The 23,986-nt window shown below is 34.6% G+C and overlaps 1 protein-coding gene across 1 annotated transcript; it reads right to left on the bottom strand.

The window, feature by feature from the left end:
- Window positions 1-524: 524 nt before the first annotated feature.
- Window positions 525-8,285, bottom strand: LOC112015378 (MLO-like protein 12). The gene is made up of 14 exons (XM_065760412.1): window positions 8,105-8,285; window positions 7,948-8,005; window positions 7,539-7,759; window positions 7,206-7,322; window positions 5,129-5,189; window positions 4,413-4,501; window positions 3,956-4,030; window positions 3,614-3,702; window positions 3,406-3,455; window positions 3,235-3,275; window positions 2,937-3,110; window positions 2,209-2,244; window positions 2,015-2,143; window positions 525-1,092 (listed from the first exon to the last, which is right to left on the bottom strand). Exons 1-14 carry the CDS (start codon window positions 8,219-8,221, stop codon window positions 592-594), a joined length of 1,758 nt encoding a protein of 585 aa, XP_065616484.1. The 5' UTR covers window positions 8,222-8,285; the 3' UTR covers window positions 525-591.
- Between the last annotated feature and the right edge of the window lie 15,701 nt (window positions 8,286-23,986).

Here is a 23,986-nt window from a genome sequence, read left to right as displayed (position 1 = left end):
TCAATTTATGGTTTAACATAGAATGAGATTATCTTGGTTTTTCCTACTTCCAACAATTGGTCCAAAGCTGAATTTGGTTCTAAAATTTGAAATGGGTATATTCTTAATAACCCAAACCCAATGTTGGCATTTGGGAAAATGATTTGGAGTTCTGGCTTTGGATTTAGTCTATTTAAATGTGATATTAAGGTTACTTAAAAGTTAAAACTGCTATCTGGGGTGCTTTTGTAATTGATTAATTAAACGGTAATGCATCATAATTGGCTCTCTTATTTGCATGTATGTATGTACTAGAATGTTACATGACATGACATTGCTGAGACCTCATTCATTTGAGTTAATTATGCATCTTGGAAAATCAGACCAGAGTGGCTAGTTTTTTTTTTTTTTTTAACTAAAAAATTGTTGTTGTTTTTTCGTTGCTGTGTTGTGATTGTGGTATGTTCCTTGAATAAATTGCATCTCGCACTATAGGATTGTGGCGCTTCTAAGTCCCTAATTTATGAGATGCTGCAAAATGGGAGTTGGAGAAAGAATATTTATAAATTTCTTGGAAAGTAAAGTTATATACATTAGCGGGTGCAGAAATTATTATATGTCATTATCAATGTGCTGGTGATTGAAGACAGATAATATGCCAGAGGCATCTTCTTCAGTGATGGAAGTGATTTCTCCAGTGTCCCTACTAATTTCTAGTTCTTTCCAGCTGCTCCCAAAGGAGATTTCACCATCATAGGTTCCTCTGGTTATGATCACTGGATTTGCTTCCTCTTTAGTGATTTCTGTAGTTGTAAGGATTGTTATAGCCGGGTTAGGAGTATTGGAGGAATGCACTTCCTGTTCTGTGATTTCTGGGGCTGAGGAAGAAGGGCTCATGACTGCTAATGGAGGACGGTGTTCATAGTCTGGGAGATTTTTCCTTTGTATTCCTGTTATTGAAGTGTCAGCAGTGTCAGGAGGCAATGAATTTAATGAGTGTATACTTGAAGTGGATCCATTTTTGGAAAGACTGCGTCTGGCATTCTTCTGCCAATTTTTGAGACCTCTAACTATGCGCTCGGTAAACACTGCGGTCTTCATGCTAGAGCCCATCTGTGACAGTCATTAACCACATTCCAAAAAAAAAATCAATTGAAGTTACAAGTTACAACCCAACTCAATCTTTATGTGTCTGTTAAGATGTGAAATATGTGCGTGTGTGTTAATTCTATTGTTGTCATTCCTTTGTATTCACACAAAGCCTTTTGACACCAGATGACATGATAAGTGTAATGTAGCCTGTGGAGCTGCCCATGCTTAAAGAATTTTAACTGCGGCCTTCAATACAACTTTAGCTTTCTTTACCTTTAGGAACCTTTTGACACAATTTTGGACTGTTTTAGTTGATTACTGGAGCAATAACTTTCTGATGAAGGAGCAACCAAACTTGGTCTGTTCAAAGTTATTATTTCATGGCACCAGAAAATTTTAAAGTTAGTTCTATAAATCTTCTACACATCAAGGGTGTAAACCCCTTGTTTTTGACTCTATGGAAAAGTGTCAATCTTAGGCTCCGAATCTTACTAGTTTGGTTCTAACATTCCTTTGCTGGTACATTGTTTCTACTATTGTTGTAATCATGGAATTGCTTACAATGTTACCCTGATTCTAGATTTTTTTAAACCTCATTCACTAGAAATACTAGTTTGCATTTTGTTGATACATTAAAATTAGAATTCTCATACTAATTTTTGGTAATAGAGTCTGTCTGTTTTTGTAGCCTGCATATCTATCCATCTATCTATCTATCTAACTATCTATATATATATATATATTATTTCATTTTTTTGGACTTTAGGAATTGGTTCCATTATCTTCTATATATTCAATTTAAAACTCTCTCTATCTCATTAATAAATATTTAGTAACTTGTTTGTGAATACAAATGTTTTACATTATAAATTTATAATACAGCAGCCCATCATCTATTGGATTCCAGTATTCCTGTTAGCATAGGGAAGGGATATGTTTGTACCTGGGTAACAAGTGCGTAAAGAGGCAGGGTGACATAACCACAAATGAGCTGCACAGCCATGCCCATGGTAATTCTTATGGTGAAGTCCTCCGTTTTTTCATTGAAGCAAGACCTTAGGCCATACTCGTACTGTTATTGGCAATGAGTCAGCTTAGGATGTAAAAATCTTGAGTTTACAAACTTAAGATACCTACCCATGTCCAGATGAAAAATGCCAACTGAAAGGAGTTCTGCAAAAAATACATCAGCTTTTAGGATTTTATCACGTATGTAGAAATCCATTAAGGATAAACTTCCCTTTGTCTATGTTCAAGAAGCATATGCTAATTTATGAGCACTCATTCAAAGTCAAGTGGACTTTCCAAAAATGTTCAATTTCTGTTCATATATAATTGCAAAATTTTACATGAATTTGTGCTGATATAGGAATGGTTAATCTTCATTGATTTTCATAATACCTGTCTTTTTTCATTGAAGGGGAAGTTAATATCCATTCTACGATTAAGGGTAAGTCGCATTAATTTCAATGTGCAAGAAGACTACTCTCTATATTGATCTGGAAAAGATATGGCAACTTATTTTATGAATTTTGGTTCCTTCATTACACTTTGATGTTTGGATTTAAAGAAAAGGTAGGATATAAGATAATGTAGATAGAGTCTCTAGTTGTGTTGTTTCACTACATGAATATTCATATTAATGTTGAATATATTATGCCTCTGTACTTCAAGTCTACTTATGAGTTCAAAAGGGACCACCTGTTATGGAAGGATTCTGGCTGTCAGATTACATGGGGACTCGCATAAGGAGATGCATGGATGGTCTAGATCTCTAAGTTGTAGGATTCTAGGGGGAAAAATTAAAATTGATATGCCTTTGTTTCAATTAGATGTGTATAACCAATGTTTATGATATTCTATACCTGGATCAGGTTGAGCTGGAGGAGATGGAGAAGCCAATTGGGTCGACCAAACCAGAAATAATCATCACTAGGCTTCACAAGAAAAGTTCCTCGAGTCACAGGGTTCTCCTTGCAACTCTCCATACACATTTTGGTTATTGTGACTTCCAGCTTTGTCCCCACAACCAGAACAATCTTCATATAAAATTGATAGCGGACAAAAGCAACATCAGGTAAAAAAATAAATAAAAAATAATAATTTGATTTCATCAAGCATGATATTAACAAAGTGTTACATAATATTGTTGATTGATCTCACCACTAGGGGAATAAAAGGTAGCCAATAGTAATTATAAAATTCTGCAAAAACGGAAGTAGAACAGTGTTAAAAGAATGTGACTTATTTTTGCAAAATACCACTACACCTCTGAAATATGGTCATTCAAAATTATAAAAACATAAGAAAACTATATTCGATTCATTTGCTTACCATTTGCGCTGAAAAATATGAATAGTATGGGAAAGATCCAGATGTAGAATCTGCAAGAGTGAACTAAAAAATCTTATAGCTTGAATTATTGTCCTATATCTTGTCATCACTATTTTAGTTTGCTTCTTATATTTTTGTAATTTATACTTGTCATGTACACGGATCTAGTCAATCTGGTATGAATTTTATATTTTGCAATTGTCTTTACCTGATTCCAACAACCTGCTCAAAATCATCATCAAAAGTCCTGGTAAGAAGTTTGTGGAAGTTGAAATCGCTGCCTGCAGCCACATTGGCCTGCATAACCAACCAAGGAAATTCAGTTCTAAGCTTTGAAGGAATATTGACATCTCACTTGGGTTTTTGAACTCATAAGGCTTGCTCTATTCTGGCCTGACCACATTGTGAACAGATTCAGTGTTTTGTTTGACATGTTTATTACTGCCAAAAGGTCAATGCCTAAAGCTTTTTACATTTCTTATAGTTAAGATTGTATCCATAGCTTTACATGCTTTCTTCTCAGCTAAATTGTCTTGATGATCTGACTTACCATAATGAACCCATTGCGAAGAGTTAAGTAATCAGTTTTTGAGACTGAACCACTGAATTGTCGAGCAAAGCAAGCCTAAAGAATAGAAAGAATAGAAAATGTCATTAGTGTCTTTGGAACCATANCCCCCACCCCACCCACACCCCCCCCCGCCCCCAACCACCCCGCGCGGGCACCCCCCATGTTTTTTGAGGTAGAATCTTTTGCAATTTACGCTAATGAATCAGACTGCATTTTGGCACAAAGTAGTTTGCCTATGCATTTGAAACTTTTGAATTCCTCAAAATAGTGTCACATGCTTGAAAGAAGAAGGGGATGAAAGAAGATGTAAAAATAGACGTATTGAAACTATGCGCTGAAATTCATTAGATTTCATTCACCTTTGAGAATTTATTCATGTCATTTGGCACTTATATTGAGCTAATTGCTGCAGGTTAGGTGCTGATATTCTACTCACCAGCCAAAGTAAGAGGGGGTGATTACTCCAGAACTTAAGATGACGTCTCCCAAAAGATGTTTGGTGGGTAAGCCGAAACCTCCTAGCATCTGTACATATGAAATTATCATTAAAATAAATATTATATAGATACATTTTGGAATTTGATGCTGTGTCTGTTTGTTTATGATTAGAATTTATACTTCTGTAGGATGTCTTGCATATATAAATTCCTTTAACCATCTAGTTTGATGAAACTGTAGTTTGATGTTGGTCAAAAAATAAACGTGATACTTTCTGTCTGGAATACAGATATAAAACTTATAAAAAAATTATCAAATGCATAATGATAACTGTAAAGATGAATGAGGTTCCAATAATTTTTTGTGCTGATGTTTTTGTCACATTATCTGTGCAGTATAGGCTTTGAGATCATTCATTGCATCTTGTGGAATTGTCTTCATGAGTCTAGTAAAAAAGGATAGTAGACCTTGATCAGGCAGCCTATATTCAATATGGAATGAAGATTGCTCCATTATTTTAAAATTCAGTAACAGTTAAGAATGCCAGTAATTTCATTCTAGCCTTCGCTGCAGTCACTGCTATGACTTGCATTGCATAGGTACAATAGTTGGAGCAAATGTGACTATAACAATAACAAATCACTGGAGTAGCTAAGGAGGGCCATCTTAATACATAGCGCAATGAAAATAACATAGAAAAACAATATAGGTTACCATTGGCAATCTGATGATGAAGTGTCCGAGTCTCTTCCTCCCATGCTTTCCATTTACTCATCTGTTTATCATATATATATTTTCAAAAAGTTAAAAGCAGCATAAAATACAATGGCTACCTGAAGAAATTATTTTTATAATCTTCTGTCTTAGTAATAAGAATATGAAATAAATTGATGATCATTTTTACTTTTCTTTTAATGTCTTACAAGTGGGCACTGCACTTGATTAGTATTTAGTAATAATAATGAGAGACATAAGAATTAATGATTAGGGCTATTGATTAATGTGATGTGTTGAATGTCAACATCAAATGATGAACTTTTTAATGATTAAGCTCTAACGAGACTTAAATATGGGATCGGATTAAAGATGCTGGAGAGCAGGTCAGAATGGGAATGTGCCAGGTTTGGGAGAGAAAAAAAGCCGTTACAAACCTAGACCCATTAAAAATTTTCCATCTCAAACTCTTCCCCTTTAAATTTGAAAAACCTAAACCCGTCCTGAACCTGTCCATATATCTTACCATGAGTTAGGTCGAATGGCTGGGTTAACTTCAAATTCAACATCTAAAATAATATTTTAGCACTTTACACAAACTTAAGTGATATTTATAATACAATCCAAACATAATCGAGCTCTATAACTACTCAGTTATCATCATAACTCATTATGTTCAAACCACTAGAAAAATATTGTAAATCCAAAATAGCGTTTCAATTTTTTTTACATCACATTAATTTAAGTTCTAACTGTCCATTATATATTAGAAGCCAAAACACCACCTAAGTTGTTTAGCCACATATCACTTCCACTTTTCATTCTCCAAAATCTTTAAATACAGTATGATTAAGGAATTATATGACTTAAAAAGCTACCAATCCAAGGCCTTCCCAAATCCTAGTGGACTTAAAAAATTTGAATCCAAACCCATTCCATACCCATTTAAAAATCTCAAACTCTTATCATTAGGTTGGATCAGGTTGCGATGGAAAACCCATTAAATCTGACACAATGCCATCCCTAAAGCAGAGGGGCTAGCAGAATATTGTTTGTCCATGGCCTGGCCATGAAATACCTCAAGCTTAATTTTAGTTCACATCCAGCCAAGCCCTAGGTTTGTGCGTATTTTTTCTTCTAAAGGGAAGAAAAAAGAAGGGGTAAAAAAGAAAATAACAAAAAAGACAGGGAATGGAGCTAATTCTGCAGTCAAGTTAGAATAAATGACAAATGTCTTGCTATTGTAAAATGGAAAGTACTGTATTTATCCAATTAATCGACCTAATAATGAAAATATACACTTGCCCTTTCCAAAGGTGGAATACTGGAAATGTAATGATCTGCATAATTAAGGTTTATTCAATTAATTGACCAAATAAAATATTCAACAGAAAACCAAGTAATAAAAAAAGTACTTTATTTATCTTCCTAAGATAAAGTAGGTTCAATTTATGATCCTTCATGTATTCCACAGTTGTCTTTGTTCATCAGAAGAGATAAATTACAAAAAAAGTATAGATCAGGATACTCCTAAGGCTTTAAAAAAAATAGAGCCACTAGCAATAGCAGAGGAAAGAATATCCTCATATTCTCTATCTTTTTTGTTATATTGCTGGGGATTATGATACTTGAGTTGTTTATATTTTGATTTAAAGCTTTACCAACCAAAATTTATTCCTGTCGGGCCCGACAGATAATTTTGTTGAAAGAATTGCTTTTCAATTGATTGCCTTCCATGATGCGAACAATTCATGTCACTATGCAAAGAGATTCTTAACCAAACAACCACTCCCAAAAAAAAAAAAAAAAGATTCAAGATCAAAAATATATATTTTGAAAAATATTTGTTATCCCAAAAACTTAGGAAATTGTGAATTTAATCATTTAACCATAATTTTAACTTAAAATATCCTGCTTTGATACCACATTAAATTACCAATTGTTCCAAAAGTTTAAGTTGTCAGGAAGTAGTGAATTTAATCATTTAACCAAAATTCTAATATATTTAATGAAACAGTGAAAAGTACCAACAACTAGCTAACGTATCAGTTTTGCAAGAATTGAATTGCTTCAATACCTTGGCCACCCCAAGACACATAGTTAATATGCAGTACAAAACATGAAACACTGCTAAGAAAGAGATGAAGACATTTAGATGCATGACTCCTTCCCTTGACACCAGAGAAACCATTCCCTATGAAATAAGAGAAAAATAAATATTAGAAGCAGTGAATCTCATATCATAGACTCATAGTAATTAATATCATAAGTTCATAAGCCCCTTCATCAATGTCCCAAAGGACCCAATTAGTCTTTGTTAGTGAATTGTTTTAGCATGTGAAATATTCGTAAAAAAAATTATAAGTGATTATTGGAGATTGATGAACTACAAAAAATTGATATTCTTTACCTTTGATTCACAGTAATTATCATCCATGATTTCATTAGAAAGTATTGCACTGGAATTTGATCCTGAAATTTGTGTCTCTGATGAGAAAACTGGTTCTACTAACTTGACATGATCTTTGCATGGATGAAAAGAATTCGCCACAGCTTGAGTGATGCAAATTTTTGATATGGGTACTTCCGTTATTTTAAGAAGCAATGATATGAAACCGAAATTCATCATTTCTATGATAAGTTCAAAACATTAGTGACCAAATGATTAGTAATCAAACCTGTTATAGAGCAAAATTAGTTTATAAGAACTAGAAATGAACTTGAACTCTCACCAGTATAATAGAAAGCCTATCAACAAGTCTTATACTTTTTTCATTTTTCTTATTGCTGCAGGATGCTAGGCTTGTACTAGTACTAACCTGTTTTGATCTTGACCAAAGCCCTATATAGGGCTTTTCTGCTTCTTTTCCTGAGAAACTGAAGCATGCAAACCAACCTCATCATCTAAGGCACACCCTTATAGAGCCCATAGTTCCATACAAATTAAATGATCAAATAACTATATACAACTTGTACCTCAGTTAGATGGTTGAGACCAGCATCAATCATAAAAGATAGCAGAAAGAAGGACAAACAAATAGTTGAGACAGCCCATGTTGGTGTTTCTTCAAGAGAACCTTTCCCTCGGTCCATCTCTCCCTATGTCTTCTTTGTCTATGCATTTGCCTACATAGACTTAGTTTATATACACATTTTGAATAAGTAATACCAAGGTAGAGGATTTGTCAAAAACATCCCAATCTGATTGGAATAACTCCCATACGGTACGGTGAATGGTTTCCTTTACTTTCCTTCTCCATGCATTTTGAAAAAGTTGTGCATGTCACTATGCAAGTAAATTACTAAATTCAGCAATACTTCGGCACTGCACCAAATAAACAAACCAAAAAAAGTCAGCAGATATGGTTAAAATAATATAGAATTTCTTATCAAAACAACTGTAGTAGCTGGTAAGCGTAACTTAGTTTTTTCTTTCTTCCTTTTTTGACATCAGTGAACCCAAATTTTCTCCTCATAAATGGTAGGAAAATCTCAATATTTGAGACTTTGAAAGTTGGAACAAACTTTATTTATCTTGATTTTTATTTTTTCATTCCTTTTTTGCGGTTCCCTTTGGCTGTATGAAGAGCTACTCTCATTATGTTTGGTTCCTTATGTTGTGTATTTAGGAACTATGGTGTATCTGATCAAATAATTGCTTGATTTCTCTGAGTAATGTAGACTTGAACTCCTCTCCTGACTCCAAAGGAATGAATTTGGTTGGTAGAATAGCTAGACCTAGATGTCATATACACCTTTTTGACTAATATGTCATATACTCTTAAATTGTCTAAATACATGTACAAAATGTCATCTATGAGCTCGTTTTAAAGGTATAAATGTATAATCTCGTTTATGATTTCGCACTTAATGACCCACCAACGGTATTTATAAGAGTACTGCACTGATCACCAGAATAGCAGGTAAAAAACATGGACTTCATCACTTACAAAATATGGGGCTCACATAGTTAAGACACTATTTTCGAGTTTAAAATTTGATCTATAGCCAATATATACGTTCCTGTAATCCTAAATGCTACTTTGTAATTTTTACTGTAAAACAATCTGACCGCTGTGGGAAGTCTTCAATATGGAATTTTTTGTTGCTTTGAAGTTCAAAGAAACAAAAAATTCCATGTTGAAGGTGAGTTAATGTTAGGCTAAGAAAGGTTAAAGGGCATAATGATTGATGAATACCGAAATGAGGACGTGTTATATTTTGATTTATCAAGAAGATGCAATAATTCAAACAATGTCAAGTGGACATCAATCCTGCACTCAAAGTCAATTCTTGAGCATACGTAAATCAAAGTTAATGTGCTTATCAATAATTCAAACAATGTCAAGTGGACATCAATCCTGCACTCAAAGTCAATGCTTGAGCATACGTAAATCAAAGGTAATGTGCTTATCAATATGTAAGATGTAACTTGGCTTCTTTTTTTTTTTTTTTTTTTTGATGAAAGTAACTTGGCTTATTATGAGTCTATAGGAGAGGAAACTATTTTATTGATTCTATGCTACCGTACGGAAGGTCTAGATATCTCTAGGTGTCCCATGAAACCCTAGAGGTGAAATATAGGTTCTGCCTGTTGGCAAACAATGTCTCTCCGTCTAGGCAGTAGAAGGTGGTCTATTAGCTCTCGGACTGTGGATGTGAGTGATGGAGAACATTACAACAAGGTGTGTTGGCTTAAGGTTGTTGAAGTTAGAAGGCAATAGGTTGATATCTTGTCACCAGTGGAGGAAAACGAGCTTGTTGTGGCAGGAAAATTCTGCATGAAAAGGCGGGTGAATTTGGAGTCAGTAGCCCATGCCCTGAAATTGGTGTGGAAAACAAAGAGGAATTTTGAGGTCTGTGATATGGGGGAGAATAAGGTCTTGTTCAAGTTTGAGAAAAAGGAAGATATGGACAGGGTGTTGCTGTTAAGTCCTTAGTCGTTTGACAAATACTTGGTGATCCTCCATAAACTAGGAGTGGGTGATGCTGCAAATCCGATCCAGTTCGATAAAGCATCGTTCTAGGTCCAGATACATGGCCTATCAACTAAGAGTCAGACTAAGGATGCTAGTATCTGCATTGGGAGTACATTAGGGGTGGTGGAGAAGGTGGATGTGGGTGGGGAAGGTTTTAGTTTGGGCGAATATCTTCGTATCTGAGTATCTCTGGACATTACAAAGCCTCTCTGCAGGGGGCGAATGGTTAGAGTAGGTGGTCCCTTCGCGGCGTGGGTTGAGTTTAAGTATGAACGCCTCCCAATATTTTGCTATTGGTGTGGAAAGGTGGATCACGATGAACGAGACTGCATGTTGTGGATTAAAAGCAAAGAAGCGCTCAGGGTTGATGAGAAGCAGTATGGACTGTGGCTGAGGGCTTCCCAAGAACAACTTCAAAGGCCACAAATGGTCATGGCGGTGAGGAATGAGGGTGCAGGTAGTAAGCCGACGGTGGTGGATCTTGGTAAGAAGGGTGGTGTAGTCCATCCACCGGTGGATAGGGAAAGGATGAAGGCGGCCTGGGTGTAGCAAATGTGGATGGTGATGTGGACACACGTGCGATACACGTGGAGGGGTTGACCATGGTAAGTACGCCTGGTGAGGAAACTATCCCAAAAATAATGCAGATCACGAATTTTGAGGAACGGCTAAGAGATATTGACGAAGCTATCGGGTTTGGTGAGAAGAATACGGGCTTGGATACAGCATTGAAGGAAAAAACAAATTTCAAGGCGGGATCACAGGATATTTTGAAACATGCACTATCTCAGGGAGAGGATAACATGTGTATGGTGGGCGGATTAGAATATGGGCTAAAATCCAGGTGAATATACAGACAAGCCATAAAATGGGGACTATGTAACTGTGGGCTTTTCTAAGAAGAGTAGCACGAAAGCCAAATCTTTCACGATTGGGCTGACGTCTCCACGTCCAAAGAGAGTAGGTAGAATGAAAAAAGACCAAAGTGGATGTCATAAGAAGCTGAAACCGGTATGTGAGGTATTCGGCAAGGAAAATATAGACAAAAAGGAAGGGAACTCAAAAGAAGCTGGGTAACTAATTGATGTAACTAAAGTAGTACTGGAAACCTTTGAGGCAAAGGAGAAGCGTAAGAAGCGCTTAACAATGGTAGAGGTGTCACAATTGATGGAGAATAACAAAAAACCAAAGGTTGAAAATGAGGTATAGGTTCTTGGTCAGATTATGGCTCAACATTAGCTAGGATCGGCGGTGGCTACATGGCAGCACCGCCAGGAGCAATGCAGGAGCAATGAGTGCCATAGCCTAGAATTGTCTTGGGCTTGGAATCCCTTGCACAGTTAACAACCTCCAGAAGCTGGTTAAGGAGGAAGATCCCACCTTAGTCTTCCTTATTGAGACTAAGTTCGAGGGGTCAGAGATGGTGCGTATTAAGAAGAAACTAGAAAGACATCAAGGTTTGGTAGTGGCCAGCGTGAAACGGACTGGGGGACTTGCATTATTGTGGAAAGATTCGATGAGGGTGGACGTTCAAACTTACTCGCCTCGTCATATTGATGCCATTGTCACTAAAGATCAAAATTCCATGAGATGGAGGTTTATGGGCTTTTATAGCCATCCAAAGACATGCAAAAGGGAGGAATCATGGACATTGTTAGAATAGCTAAGTGGAAAGATGAATCTTCCTTGGGTTATTATGGGAGATTTTAATGAGATTTTGCATGAGGGAGAAAAAGTGGGTGGCAGCCAAAGACCAGCAAGTCAAATGAGGCACTTTTGTGACGTAATCAACCGGTGTAACCTTAGGGACTTGGACTATATAGGGTCTAACTTCACATGGTGCAGAAGATGGGGGTTAAGGAGATGGATCTGAGAGAGGTTGGATCGTGCTTTCGTATCCACCAACTGGGTAGCCAACTTTTCACCTTCTTGAATACACCATGTGGTGACTTCAACCTCGGACCACTGTATGTTGGTCCTCAAAGATGCCTAGCAAAGGAGGTAAGCCTAGCGTAAACTGAAGCTATTCAGATTCGAATCAATGTGGTTGAGAGATAACTAGTGTGAGGATATTGTTCAAAATGCATGGGGTAGAGGCAAAAATAAGGAGGACCCATGCCCGTTCAATGCATGCATGGAGGAATGTCGGGTGTCTCTTACCCAATGGAACAAATCCACCTTTGGACATGTGGGGAGGAAAATCACAGCTTTAAGACAAAAACTCTAGGAGTTGGATAACTCAGTTGCATCTGGGACTAACATGGAGGTGATGCAGGAGACAAAACTGGAACTGAACAAACTATTACTGGAGGAAGAGGATATGTGGAACCAAAGGTCCATAAACTGTTGGCTAAAATCAGGAGATCAGAATACATCTTTCTTTCATACAAAAGCATCCAACAGACACCAACAAAATGCTATAGTGAAGATAATGGATTCTAATGGTACTTGGCAGGAAGAGGAGGAGCAAATTGGCAGGATATTCATTGACTATTATGAGGAACTATTTTCATCCTCACATCCAGCGATCAGTGCGGAATTGCTTGATGCGGTGCATCCTAAGGTGACTGACGTAATGAATGTGGCACTACTACAGGTGTTCCATGTCACAGAGATTGAGACAGCACTAAAGCAAATGCACCCTCTTAAGGCTCCTGGCTCTAACGGTATGCCTCCTTTATTTTATTAACACTTTTGGTCCACTGTTAATTCTGTTGTTATACACACTGTCCTAGATTTTCTTAACCATGGTGTAGCTCCGCCAAAGTTTCATGAAACTCATATTGTTCTAATTCCAAAGAACAAAAATCCAAAGAGAGTGACAAACTACAGACCAATAAGCTTGTGCAATGTTGCATATAAGCTAGCTTCCAAGGTAGTGGCTAATAGAATGAGAAGGTTGCTGCAAGACATAGTGGGGGAGAATTAGAGTGCCTTTGTAGCTGAAAGACTCATTATAGATAATGTGTTAGTAGCTCATGAAGTTATGAACCACATAAATAGGAAGAGGAAAGGAAAATGGGGTGAGATGGCTTTGAAACTGGATATGAGCAAAGCGTATGATCGGGTGGAATGGGAATGCCTGTAGAAGATCATGCTCAAGTTGGGTTTCCATGAGAATTGGGTTCATATAATTATGCAATGTGTATCATCGGTAACATATGCAGTTCGGATCAACAGGGTTCCTCGGGGAGTTATCAAGCCTACTCGGGGTCTACGACAAGGTGATCCTTTGTTGCCTTACTTATTCCTCCTATATGCGGAAGGCTTATCCACTCTAATCAATAAGCTAGTTCAAAACAGGCTCATACATGGGGTGGTGGCATCAGCTAGAGGCCCAAAAATTTCACACCTATTTTTCGCGAATGACAATTTGATCTTCGGTAAAGCAACTACTCAGAAGTGTGGTGAGATACTAAAGGTGCTGTAGGTTTATGAGGAATCATCCGGATAATAGTTGAACAGGAACAACACCTTTATCTTCTTCAGCTGCAACACAGACCATGCTGCTAAGGAAGCCATAAGAGCTAGTCTTAGTGCTCAAATTATTAAGCCACATGAATCATACTTTGGTCTCTCGTCATTGGTGGGACATTCAAAAAGAAATACATTTGCCCAGCTTAAAGAAAGAGTAGCTAAAAAGTTAGTGGGTTGGAAAGAAAAGCTACTCTCCAATGCAGGGAAGGAGATATTGATAAAAGCAGTCACTCAGGCCATACCGTCGTATACTATGAGTTGTTTCAGATTGGCCACTGCTTTATATGATGAGCTCATTGGAATGGTTCGACAATTTTGGTAGGAACAAAGGAAGGATGAAAGGAGGCTCGCTTCGATAAGTTGGGAGAATATGTGTCTTCCAAAGGAAAAGGGAGTGATGGGTTTCAGAGACCTGAAAAGTTTCAATCTAGCTCTTTTGGCGAAGCAGGGGTGGAGACTGCAGACCAACGCATCATCTCTCTTTTATAAGGTGTATAAGGTGAAGTACTTCCCTGGTTATGATTTTATGGAGGCAAACTTAGGAAGTCAACCATCCTATACTGGGCGTAGCATAATGGCAGCCTAGTCAATAGTGAGACGTGGTATGCACTGGTAGGTAGGTGATGGAGAAAGGATTCACATCTGGAGTGACAAATGGATCCCAAGTCCATGCACTTACAAGATTACCACTCTAGAGAAGCAGCTTCCACAAGGGCCATGGGTAAAAAACCTCATAAAAAGTGATAGCAAAGAATGGAACGATAACTTTATTAGGTAGACATTCGTGCCTCAAGATGCCGATGCTATTCTGAGTATTCCACTAAGTGCTCGTGGGGCTCAAGATAGAGTTGTATGGGTTGAGAACAAGTATGGGAAGTTTTCTGTCAAGAATGCGTATTGGCTGGCCCTACTAGACAGTGGAGGTGTGGACAGAGCTGAATGTTCGAACCCTACGCTAGCTAAATAGATTTGGAGTGGCCTTTGGGGTATGGACGTACCAAATAAGGTGAAACACTTCGCTTGGAAAGCCTGCAGAAATATTCTTACTGTGAAGGAAAATCTGTGGAAAAGGAAAATTACACGTGATGGGGTCTGTGATGGATGTGGACAGGCCATTGAGTCAACGGACCATTTATTTTGGTTCTATCAAAAGGCGAGAAAGGTCTGGTCCCACAGCAAGCTGGTCATCTCGTTTCAAATATCTCCTGAGTGGTAATTCCTGGATGTCATGGGACAGCTGTTAGGGCGGTCTGAAACTTTACTTGGCCTTCTGGAATGTGTGGTCATGATTTGTTGGGGGATATGGAAGAATAGGAACGAAATACGACACAGTGGAAAAGACAGGAGGGGTACTGCCATAGTAAAAAGCTCCATTACGTTACTGGACGAATTTCAGGCAGCAATTGTTAAACAAATGATGCTTGGACCCCACAAGTCAGAAGTGGTTAAATGGATGCCGCCCTAATAGGGACAATACAAAGTAAACACGGATGGAGTTGTGTTTACCAAACGTAAATGGGTGGGATTTGGGGTGGCAGTCCATAACAGCAAGGGAGAGGCTTAATGGGGGCGTTAGAAACAGAGGCAAAAGCCATGGAAACATCGGTGCAATTTGCCGTAGATATTGGGATCTGTGAAGTCGTCTTTGAAAGAGACTCTCTGAGAATCTGTAAAATGATCCAATGCTCCACTGAGGCTTAGTCATCCATCTAGAATGTGGTGGACGATATTATCTCCCAGCTGGCATCTTTTAGAGTAGCGGAGGTGTCCCATGTAAAAAGGCAAGGAAATATCTCTACCCACTTATTAGCTCAGCATGCTGTTCATCTTGAGGATTATGTGGCTTGGCTAGAGGAATGTCCTAGTCCAATAGCATGTGCATGTTCCCAGGATGTATTCACTTCTAGTTAATTTTGAATAAAGCAATGAGTTTCCTATAAAAAAAAAAAAAAAAAAAAATTATCGTAAGTTTCTAATGAGCCCTTAACAAAGATTATGTATAGGGTAATTATTGGATATTCCCAGAGTATTATAAATGCATACTTCCTCTCTTACATAACTGTGGGTCCTATTAATTAAATTTATGGTGGGATCCACAATTCATGTGAGAGGGAGGAGTACGCATTTATGATACTCTCAGAGTATTTAATAATTTTCCGTATATAAGGATTTACTAATACTCTTAGGGCATACATTAATAAACCGTTTTAGGAAACTTTTTATAAAAAAAATGAAAAAGTAATTAACTCTTTTGATAGTTTTTTCAATTCTCCATAAAAACTTTCTCAAAACTTTCCCGAACTTTCCATTTAGGCTAACTCTTCTATCTCTTCATTTCGCGATGAGTCTTTAATTTTTCCTCAGAAAAATTAAAATATCATGTATAGTTTAAAGGATAACCAGGTCAAAATTATGCAGGGATATATATATATATATATCATATACTATATAATAAAAATTGGGCTTAGATGTTGTGGTTGCTCCAAGTGGTTTTACTATATTGTAGAAATTTTTTTAGATTTTTAGATTTTTAAAAAATATATATATAATTTTTCTTCTCCTATAATTTCTAAATTGATAAAAATATTAATTTGATTACAATTCAAATTCTTCATCTTATCTATGTAATCCTTATTATCGATGTAATCCTTATTTTTTTACGTGGTGTATTATAAAAGGAAAATTTTTATATAAAAAGGCTATATATTACTAATAAAAGTCTAATCAATATTGCAAAATTTAAAAAGGTTAGTTCAACTCAAGCTGTTCTTTTTCTTTTTTTAATCCAAAACAAATTGTAGCTAATAGGTGTAGTAATATAACCTAAATAAATAAATAAAACAAAAAAATAAAAAAAAAAAAGAAGAAAAGAAAAAGAAAGAAAGATTAGATGAACATGAAGATTTTGGATTGTAATCAAATTAAGAAGAAATAGATGAAGAAAATGATTTAGATTGCAATTAAATTAAGATTTTTATCAACTTTTAGAAATTATAGGAGAAGAAGATAAGAAAAAAAAGTATATCTATTTTTTTTACAATCCAAATATATATATATATATTATATATGCACTCTTTTAATAAGTTATTACTTATATATGTGTGTGTGTGCGTGCGTGCATTTCATAATACCTTAGTTTCACCAATATGAATTTATTATATAACTTAAAAGTAAAATATTTATTTATTTTTATTACCTAATTTAAAGTAAATTAACCAAAAAAAAAAAACTATTTACATATGAATTTTGATTAAGCCGTGCATTGCACGGGCACAATGCTAGTGTGTGTATATATATATATATATATATATGAGATGTGTTCTAGTTACACCTAGTGTAACTTTTTAGAGTTACACATTTTCTAAACCATTAGATTTAAGTAGATCTAATGGTCAAAAAAGAAACTCATTGGTAATATTCTAATTAGGATCTTATTAATTATCCCTTATTTATTATATTTCATATCTATCTCTTAACCTAAAAAAGAGTTATACATCTCTCTCCTTCTCCTCAACTACATGTTTCTCTCTCTTTCTTTCTCCTCCACTGCTCTTCCACCTCCACAACCAAGTTGTTGGCAGATGGGGGAAAAAAAAAGCTACAGCCGCTGGTTGCACAATGGGATTTCTGATCACCACGATTAACAAACAAATTTTATCCACTACAAAATTTTGAAGATGATCAGTACTAATGCCAATAATGCAAGTGGGGTTAGGTTAATTGGAAAAGGTCTAATAAAAAAAGGTTGTATCAATTAATGGAAAGTTCACCTTTGCATCTAAAAGAAAATTGGTTTTTGAGGTTATAGATGCATACTTTATGTTATTATTAGAAGTTCTCGTATGAATTTGAATTAAATGTGAACTGGCTACCTTTGATGATATCGAATCTCTATATCATATTATATTATATCATATCATCATATTAGATTATATTATATATAATAAAAGTTGGGCTTAGACGTTGTGGTTGCGCCACGTGACTTCACGAAATTGCAAAAATTTTATTAAATTTTTAAATAACTAAAAAAGAATAGTATACTACGTGGACTCTAATTTATTCTTATCATTAAATAAAATTAGATTAACGTTATTTTTTATTTGTTAGGATATATTTCTTAAATTAAGGGATAATATTTAACATACAAAAATTTAATTTAGATAATATTTATCATCTAATTAACATTATTTTTTATTTGTTAGGATATATTTCTTAAATTAGGGAATAATATTTAACATACAAAATTTAATATAGATAATATTTATCATCTAAATTTTCAAAATTTAATATTACTAAATTAATATTATTTTATCAGAATATCAAGCTACAAAACTTGATTATTAAGGGATAAGCACAATCCAAACTCTTCAAGAGGTGATTAATATAAATCTATCCCAAGAAACAGTATATATCTCCAATGATTTGATAATCTCTATTTATCCTAAAACATAATATATATCTCCATTAATATGATAATTTCTATGTTGATGACATTTAATATATATATATATATATATCAAAATTCCTTATAGCTATTAACCAAATTCTCTTTCTCTCTCTCTCTTTTTTTTTTTTTTAATTTTTAATTTTTTATATGTTACGTTATGTTGAATCAACTCTTCTTCTTCTTCTTCTTCTTCTTCTTTTTTTCATATGACCTTTTTTTTTTAATTCCAATTTTTATGGGATAAAAACAAACACATTGATTAGATATCTTTAATTTCAATAAGATTTAAATGAATTATATTTCAAATGGAACTCTACCAAATATATATAACCCTATATATCCTTTTTGGAGTAAAACTTATTTCAATATGTGAATGCCTAAATCCCATGACAATGTAGGTATGCATTCTTTCTTCTTTTATTATTATTATTTTCATTTTGTTTATTATCTTTAGTGTTTTTTTTTTTCGTCTTTATGTGATTTTAATTAATGAATTCAAAATATTCGAAAACATTGTCAAGTTTCTAAAGGCTCCTTTGTTTTTGTATTTTGTTTTTATTAAATTGATTAGGTTTTGTGTATTGGTTGCATTTTGTTTAAACTAATTTTCTTAGCTTTGATCTAATTTAATGCTTAGGGTTAGGGTCATAGAATCAATGATTAAATATGGTTACAATTAATAGATTAAGTTTAACAGTTTTCTTATTTGATTTTTATGTTACATCAAATTATCAAGATGTTCTACATGTGTATTCTTGAATTATCAACTTTAATTTAATTTATAATATTATCAAGATTATATTAATTTTAGATTTATCAATTGTTTAGTACGTTTTTTTTTAAATAATTATCAATTTAAAATTTAATTTGGAATTATCAATTTAATTTAGTTTTAGGAAGAAATCTTACCCTTTATTTTAGTGAGATAATTATTTATACTTGATAATTTTTTCTTTTATCTTTATTGAATCTATTAAAATATATAATTATTTATATATATATATATATTTATTTTATAAGTTTTTTTTATAAAACCGTGCAACGTACATCTATAACTAGTGTATATATATATATATATATATCACAAGACCACGACATTTCTTCAATACAGGCCACAAAATTTCTTTGATGCTTCCCCAACAAATATCATGTGCGCTTACTAACTCTTGTCTTCAACTCACCATAGTAAAATATTAGGTAATGTTTATACAATAAGTATGTTTTTCATTTAATGCATTAATAAATTGAATTTTTTTAGTATAAAATTTTGTGATCTTTGACTTAATCATTTTAGTCGAATTGTAACGATTTGAAGCAGTTTACTTATATTTATTGACAATATACATATATATATATATATTTATATATATAAAATCCTAATGATTTTTGTGTGTGTGTGTGTGTTTTGGGGGGGGGGGGTGGAGGGGAGGAGATAGAGCATTGAAAAAAACAGATATGCCAAGCATAAATATTCATAGATAAAAGATTAAACATAGCGGCGGCCGGGGGGGGGGGGGTGTGTGGAGGGGAGGAGATAGAGCATTGAAAAAAACAGATATGCCAAGCATAAATATTAATAGATAAAAGATTAAACATAGCGATATTGAGTTTGAGTCTCATTGCCAATAATAGTACTAGAAGTTTGAATAGAAAACGTCATGAGCGCCATGTGGGTGGTATGGGCCAGTCAACGTCATGAGTGCCAAGTGGGTGGTATGGGCCAGTCAAGTTGGAATGGAAGAGTTCTTGGGGTTTGAACTTTGAAGAATTTTAATATTTTGCCCATTAATTAATTTAAAATAGCATGTCACAAATCACAAGATCAGTGGAGTCGAAATTATTTGCTCTTTTAGCTGTTTAGAAACGGAGGCGTTACGCACCATATATTTTTGTGGATGAGGAGACGCCGGCTGTTGCAAAACAAGATTTAGTTCGAAAGTTTTAAATAGAAATTTGAGTCTTTGCTTAAACACCTGCGTCTAATGGCTAGTTTAAATATGAATGTAAATAAAGTTTAGCCTGATTGATTCCTAGGATAGATCATTAATAAGGTGTTTGGACTTTGGATGGTGGGGGTGAGTTTAATAAACCTTCTTTGGATGTTTTTAACAATCTGCTTATGAATACAATCATTTTTTCATCAAATTTCACAGCTTGTTAACTCATGTAATTGTGATTTATGAGTAGGCAAGATAAAGTAGTAAGTTGCACAAGAAAGAACATATCTAATACTTATTATCGCATAAATCAACAAATTATAAAATTGAATGTGTGATTAATTCTCTAAAATTATTCTTACTAATGAGACCTCTATAATAGAGAGAAATATTACTTTCTTATTTAAAATATTAGACAAGTCTCTTATTCTTGTACTCATCTTTCATTTCAAATCATTCATATTTGATCTTTTTTGTGTGTTTCCAGAATAATATCATTTCCTTGTTTTCTTTTTTTGAGTTTATTCTCTTCATGGATTCAGAATAACAAGATATTCTTCATTAATTTAATTCTACCAAACTATCATTTTGAGTGTATATTATGGATCTTTCAATTGATTTTAATCTTTCATCAAAATTTTTTTTTTCTGTTAAACTATCATTATTATCAATTTTCCATCTATTGTTGACTACTTTTGCTTTTACTACACTATCACTATTTTCCTTTTCTTCATTATTATTAGTTTTCCTTTCTTTGTTGACTATTTCTTTAACTTTTGATTTTTCTTGTTTTTCTTCTACTTCTATCTTCCTATGTAGAGATTCTTTAAAAGCACTATTTTCTTTTAACATGTCTTTTTTTACAACTTTCCCTACTTCTTCTTTTGTCTTTATCTTTTCACTATTCTGCCTTTCAATCATCTCTTTTGCTTTGTCTTGGTCTATTACTATGTCATCTTTCTTGCTATTTTGTTTTTCCATTTTTTCTATCATTTCTTTTACCATTCCTTTATCTTCTATACGTGTTATTCTTTCGTGAGCAAGGCCATCTTTCATGTTATTAGTCTTTTGTCTTTCACTTTCTTCATGCATAATTCCTATCAGACTAGTAGTTCATCCTTTTCTTTGTCTTTATATGTTATAGATATAGCTCTGTCAGTTGCTTTTGAAATATTTATCATATTCATTGATGTGTCGCTACTTGTCGAATTATCCTTTTTCCTATTATACCAATTATCTATCATAATATTGGTTAAAGGTGATCTATGATGGGGTTCAAATTTTTTTTCTTTTTGTGAACTTGAATTTAAAACTTTCAATCTTTCATAAAGGTGAAAAAAATTATCATTTTTTCTTTCTACTTTAGTACATGTAGTAGATCTTTCAACTTTCTCTAAAGATTCTAATTTTTTATTAATCATATCTAAGAAGCTATTACTATGTCTATTAGTCTGTTGGTTGATTTTATCTTCTGTTAATATATTCCAATTATTTGTATTATTATTATAGTTATAATCATCAATATCACTGTCAGAATCAGAATCTGTTTCATAATTCATATTACTGTTTGACCAATTATTGTCTATATCTTTTATGCTATAACCTTCATCATAATTTATATCATCATAGTCCATGTTTCAAATTAGTGTGTGCCTAACCTAAGTGTGAACAAGCAAACAAATGATGAACTGATAAATGTATTTGTTCTCTTTCTAAGCAATTAATAATTACTGGCGAAACTATTACTAACCACTGGTATCTTTGCTATCAGGGCCACCTCCTAGGGAAACTCCATTGTGGGACCACCCAAACAATGCCAGTTCGTCGGCTAACAAAACGGGCTAACCAACGCGAAACTATGGTTTGCCAACGAGTCTGAGGCTAACCAACGCTATCAAGGAGCAAGTAGTGGCTATATAGTAATATGAGTTCCTAGTAACTTCTTAATTGCAAAGAAATAAAACTCATACATCTACCATCCATGGTTATCTCATAAAGCCATATGGTATGAGAGTTTTGGAGATTCAGACAGGGTTTATGAAGGAATTTTTTCAGATAAAACTTATGAAGGAACTTTTGACAGATACAATCCCTATCCAGGATTACTTATCAATACAGAGATAGAGAATCCAGTAATCTGTGATCCTTTATGGTTATTTGAAATGCTGGAAGCAAGGTTTATTAGCAAATTAATCATACTTCTACAATTCAAATTATTCTATTCTCCAAAGTCATCCAAGAAGCAGCTGCACAGATTGAAGGACTTAATTATATGAAGATGGTAATCTGGAGTACTCTTCCAGTTTGTGACACTAGCTATTACACCGAAGCTCAGCCAGCACATATTTTGGTCCTTATCCATGATTGGGGTTGGATCCCTGAATACAATTGGTATACAGGAGATACTTATTTATCACTTGATGATCCAAGTGCTCTGGGTCAAGAATGGTCTAATTTTATGAGTAACAAGATTTATGAAGTATAGAAAGAATTAGATGAAGACTTCCACTTATATGGATACACCAACAGAATAGCTGTGTATGGACCAAGACCTTTAGCAAGAAGGCTTATTGGGAAAAGAAGGATTGCTAAGGATCCTAGACAGATGACAGCAAAGGATCTCGTGTTCCTATTTACCTTCCTATTTCATATTGCTCTCTATGTAATGATTATGGAGTGCTCCATGAGCATGAGCAGTATGAGGATAACTCTGATTCGCTAGATTATGATAACTATGCGGATAGAGATTGATAGACAGAATTAATGCTCTCCCGGACAGGAGACAGATCACTATTCACCAAACAAATTACTATTTACTAACGACAGATCACTATTCACCAGCATACGTGAATAGCTTCTAGACAGATCCAATATAGTCCAGACAAATACAATCAATATTGTTCACTAGCACGCGTTTCCTGACAGATACCTAGACAGTCTACTATTCATGAATAGTAAAACTTTTACCGTTCAAGCTTCTACCGACATATTAACTTGAGTTTACTTTACCTAACTCAATTTACTTTTAAAGGCTTACGATGGTTCACTTCATCTATAAAAGGATAGACTTCAAAGATAGAAGACAAGTTCCAACTTCAGCTTCCAAGTTTAGAGGTCCCAAGTTTAGGTTCCAATTTTCAGGTCCAAATTTCCACAAGATAGTGCTGAAATACTTAGGTAGATCTAGGATGTGTTGAAATACTTCAAGAAACAATGTTTTAAGATCAAGTGTGGAAGCCTTCAAATCTGTCCAAGAAAACAAGCTGAAAGTGCAAGGTTATCAAAGCTCGACAGCTAGTATGTGTCGAGGTTTAGAAAGCTATTCTAGCCCATAAGCTCGACACTTTCTCAACAGCTTCTATCTGTCGAGGTTTATAAAAATCAAAATTCTGATCTGATTTCTTGGGATCCGTGAATGTGTCTTTGGGCCTTCTTTTCTCATAACCCTAGACATATAAAAGGATTGTTTTAAGGACGGTCAAAAGTACATAAGTTGCACAAGCATTGAGAAAACTCTGTTGAAGCAAATTGTGACCAGAGACAAAGTTCTTGCCCTAGTTCATCTCTTCTGAAGAAGTTGCTGTGTATGTGTACCTTTGGGTTTTGTGACCAAGCATCTTCTTGATCTTCATCGTGTAGGATGAACTGAAGAACTTTGCAGCCAACCTTTCTTTCAGTTGGTGTTGAAGTCATGTACTGGGATCCGTGCATTGGTTAGTCACATACTTGGGAGCCGTGCATCAAAAGGGGGAATTGTCACTACAGAACAAATCCAATTAGGTATTGAGGTAAGAGTTCAATTGTGGGTTGGTAAGGTACTTGGGATTCCTTTACTTGTAACCGCTTATTGTGATAATAGTAGAGTTTCGGGAGTGGTGACCTGAAAATCACCCGTTGGGATTTTTGCTGTCAGGTTTTTTCCATTCGTAAACAAATCACCGTGTCATTTAATTTCCGCAGCATATTTAGTTATTTGATGATTTGTTTGTGCTACCATGCATTTGTATGTTAATTAACT

This window comes from Quercus suber, unplaced genomic scaffold (assembly GCF_002906115.3).
Source record: "Quercus suber isolate HL8 unplaced genomic scaffold, Cork oak 2.0 scaffold_365, whole genome shotgun sequence".
Classification (NCBI taxonomy): domain Eukaryota; kingdom Viridiplantae; phylum Streptophyta; class Magnoliopsida; order Fagales; family Fagaceae; genus Quercus; species Quercus suber.
This window is presented reverse-complemented; position numbering and strand designations above follow the sequence as displayed.

What these genes read in the sequence shown, in the direction of transcription:
- LOC112015378 (XM_065760412.1), bottom strand. Translation starts at nt 8,221, where the DNA reads ATGGACCGAGGGAAAGGTTCTCTTGAAGAAACACCAACATGGGCTGTC. An exon ending in ATAATTACTGTGAATCAAAG is followed by an intron (nt 7,323 to 7,538) that starts GTAAAGAATATC and finishes CTTATTTCATAG; the next exon opens with GGAATGGTTTCTCTGGTGTC. An exon ending in TGTGTCTTGGGGTGGCCAAG is followed by an intron (nt 5,190 to 7,205) that starts GTATTGAAGCAA and finishes TATGATAAACAG; the next exon opens with ATGAGTAAATGGAAAGCATG.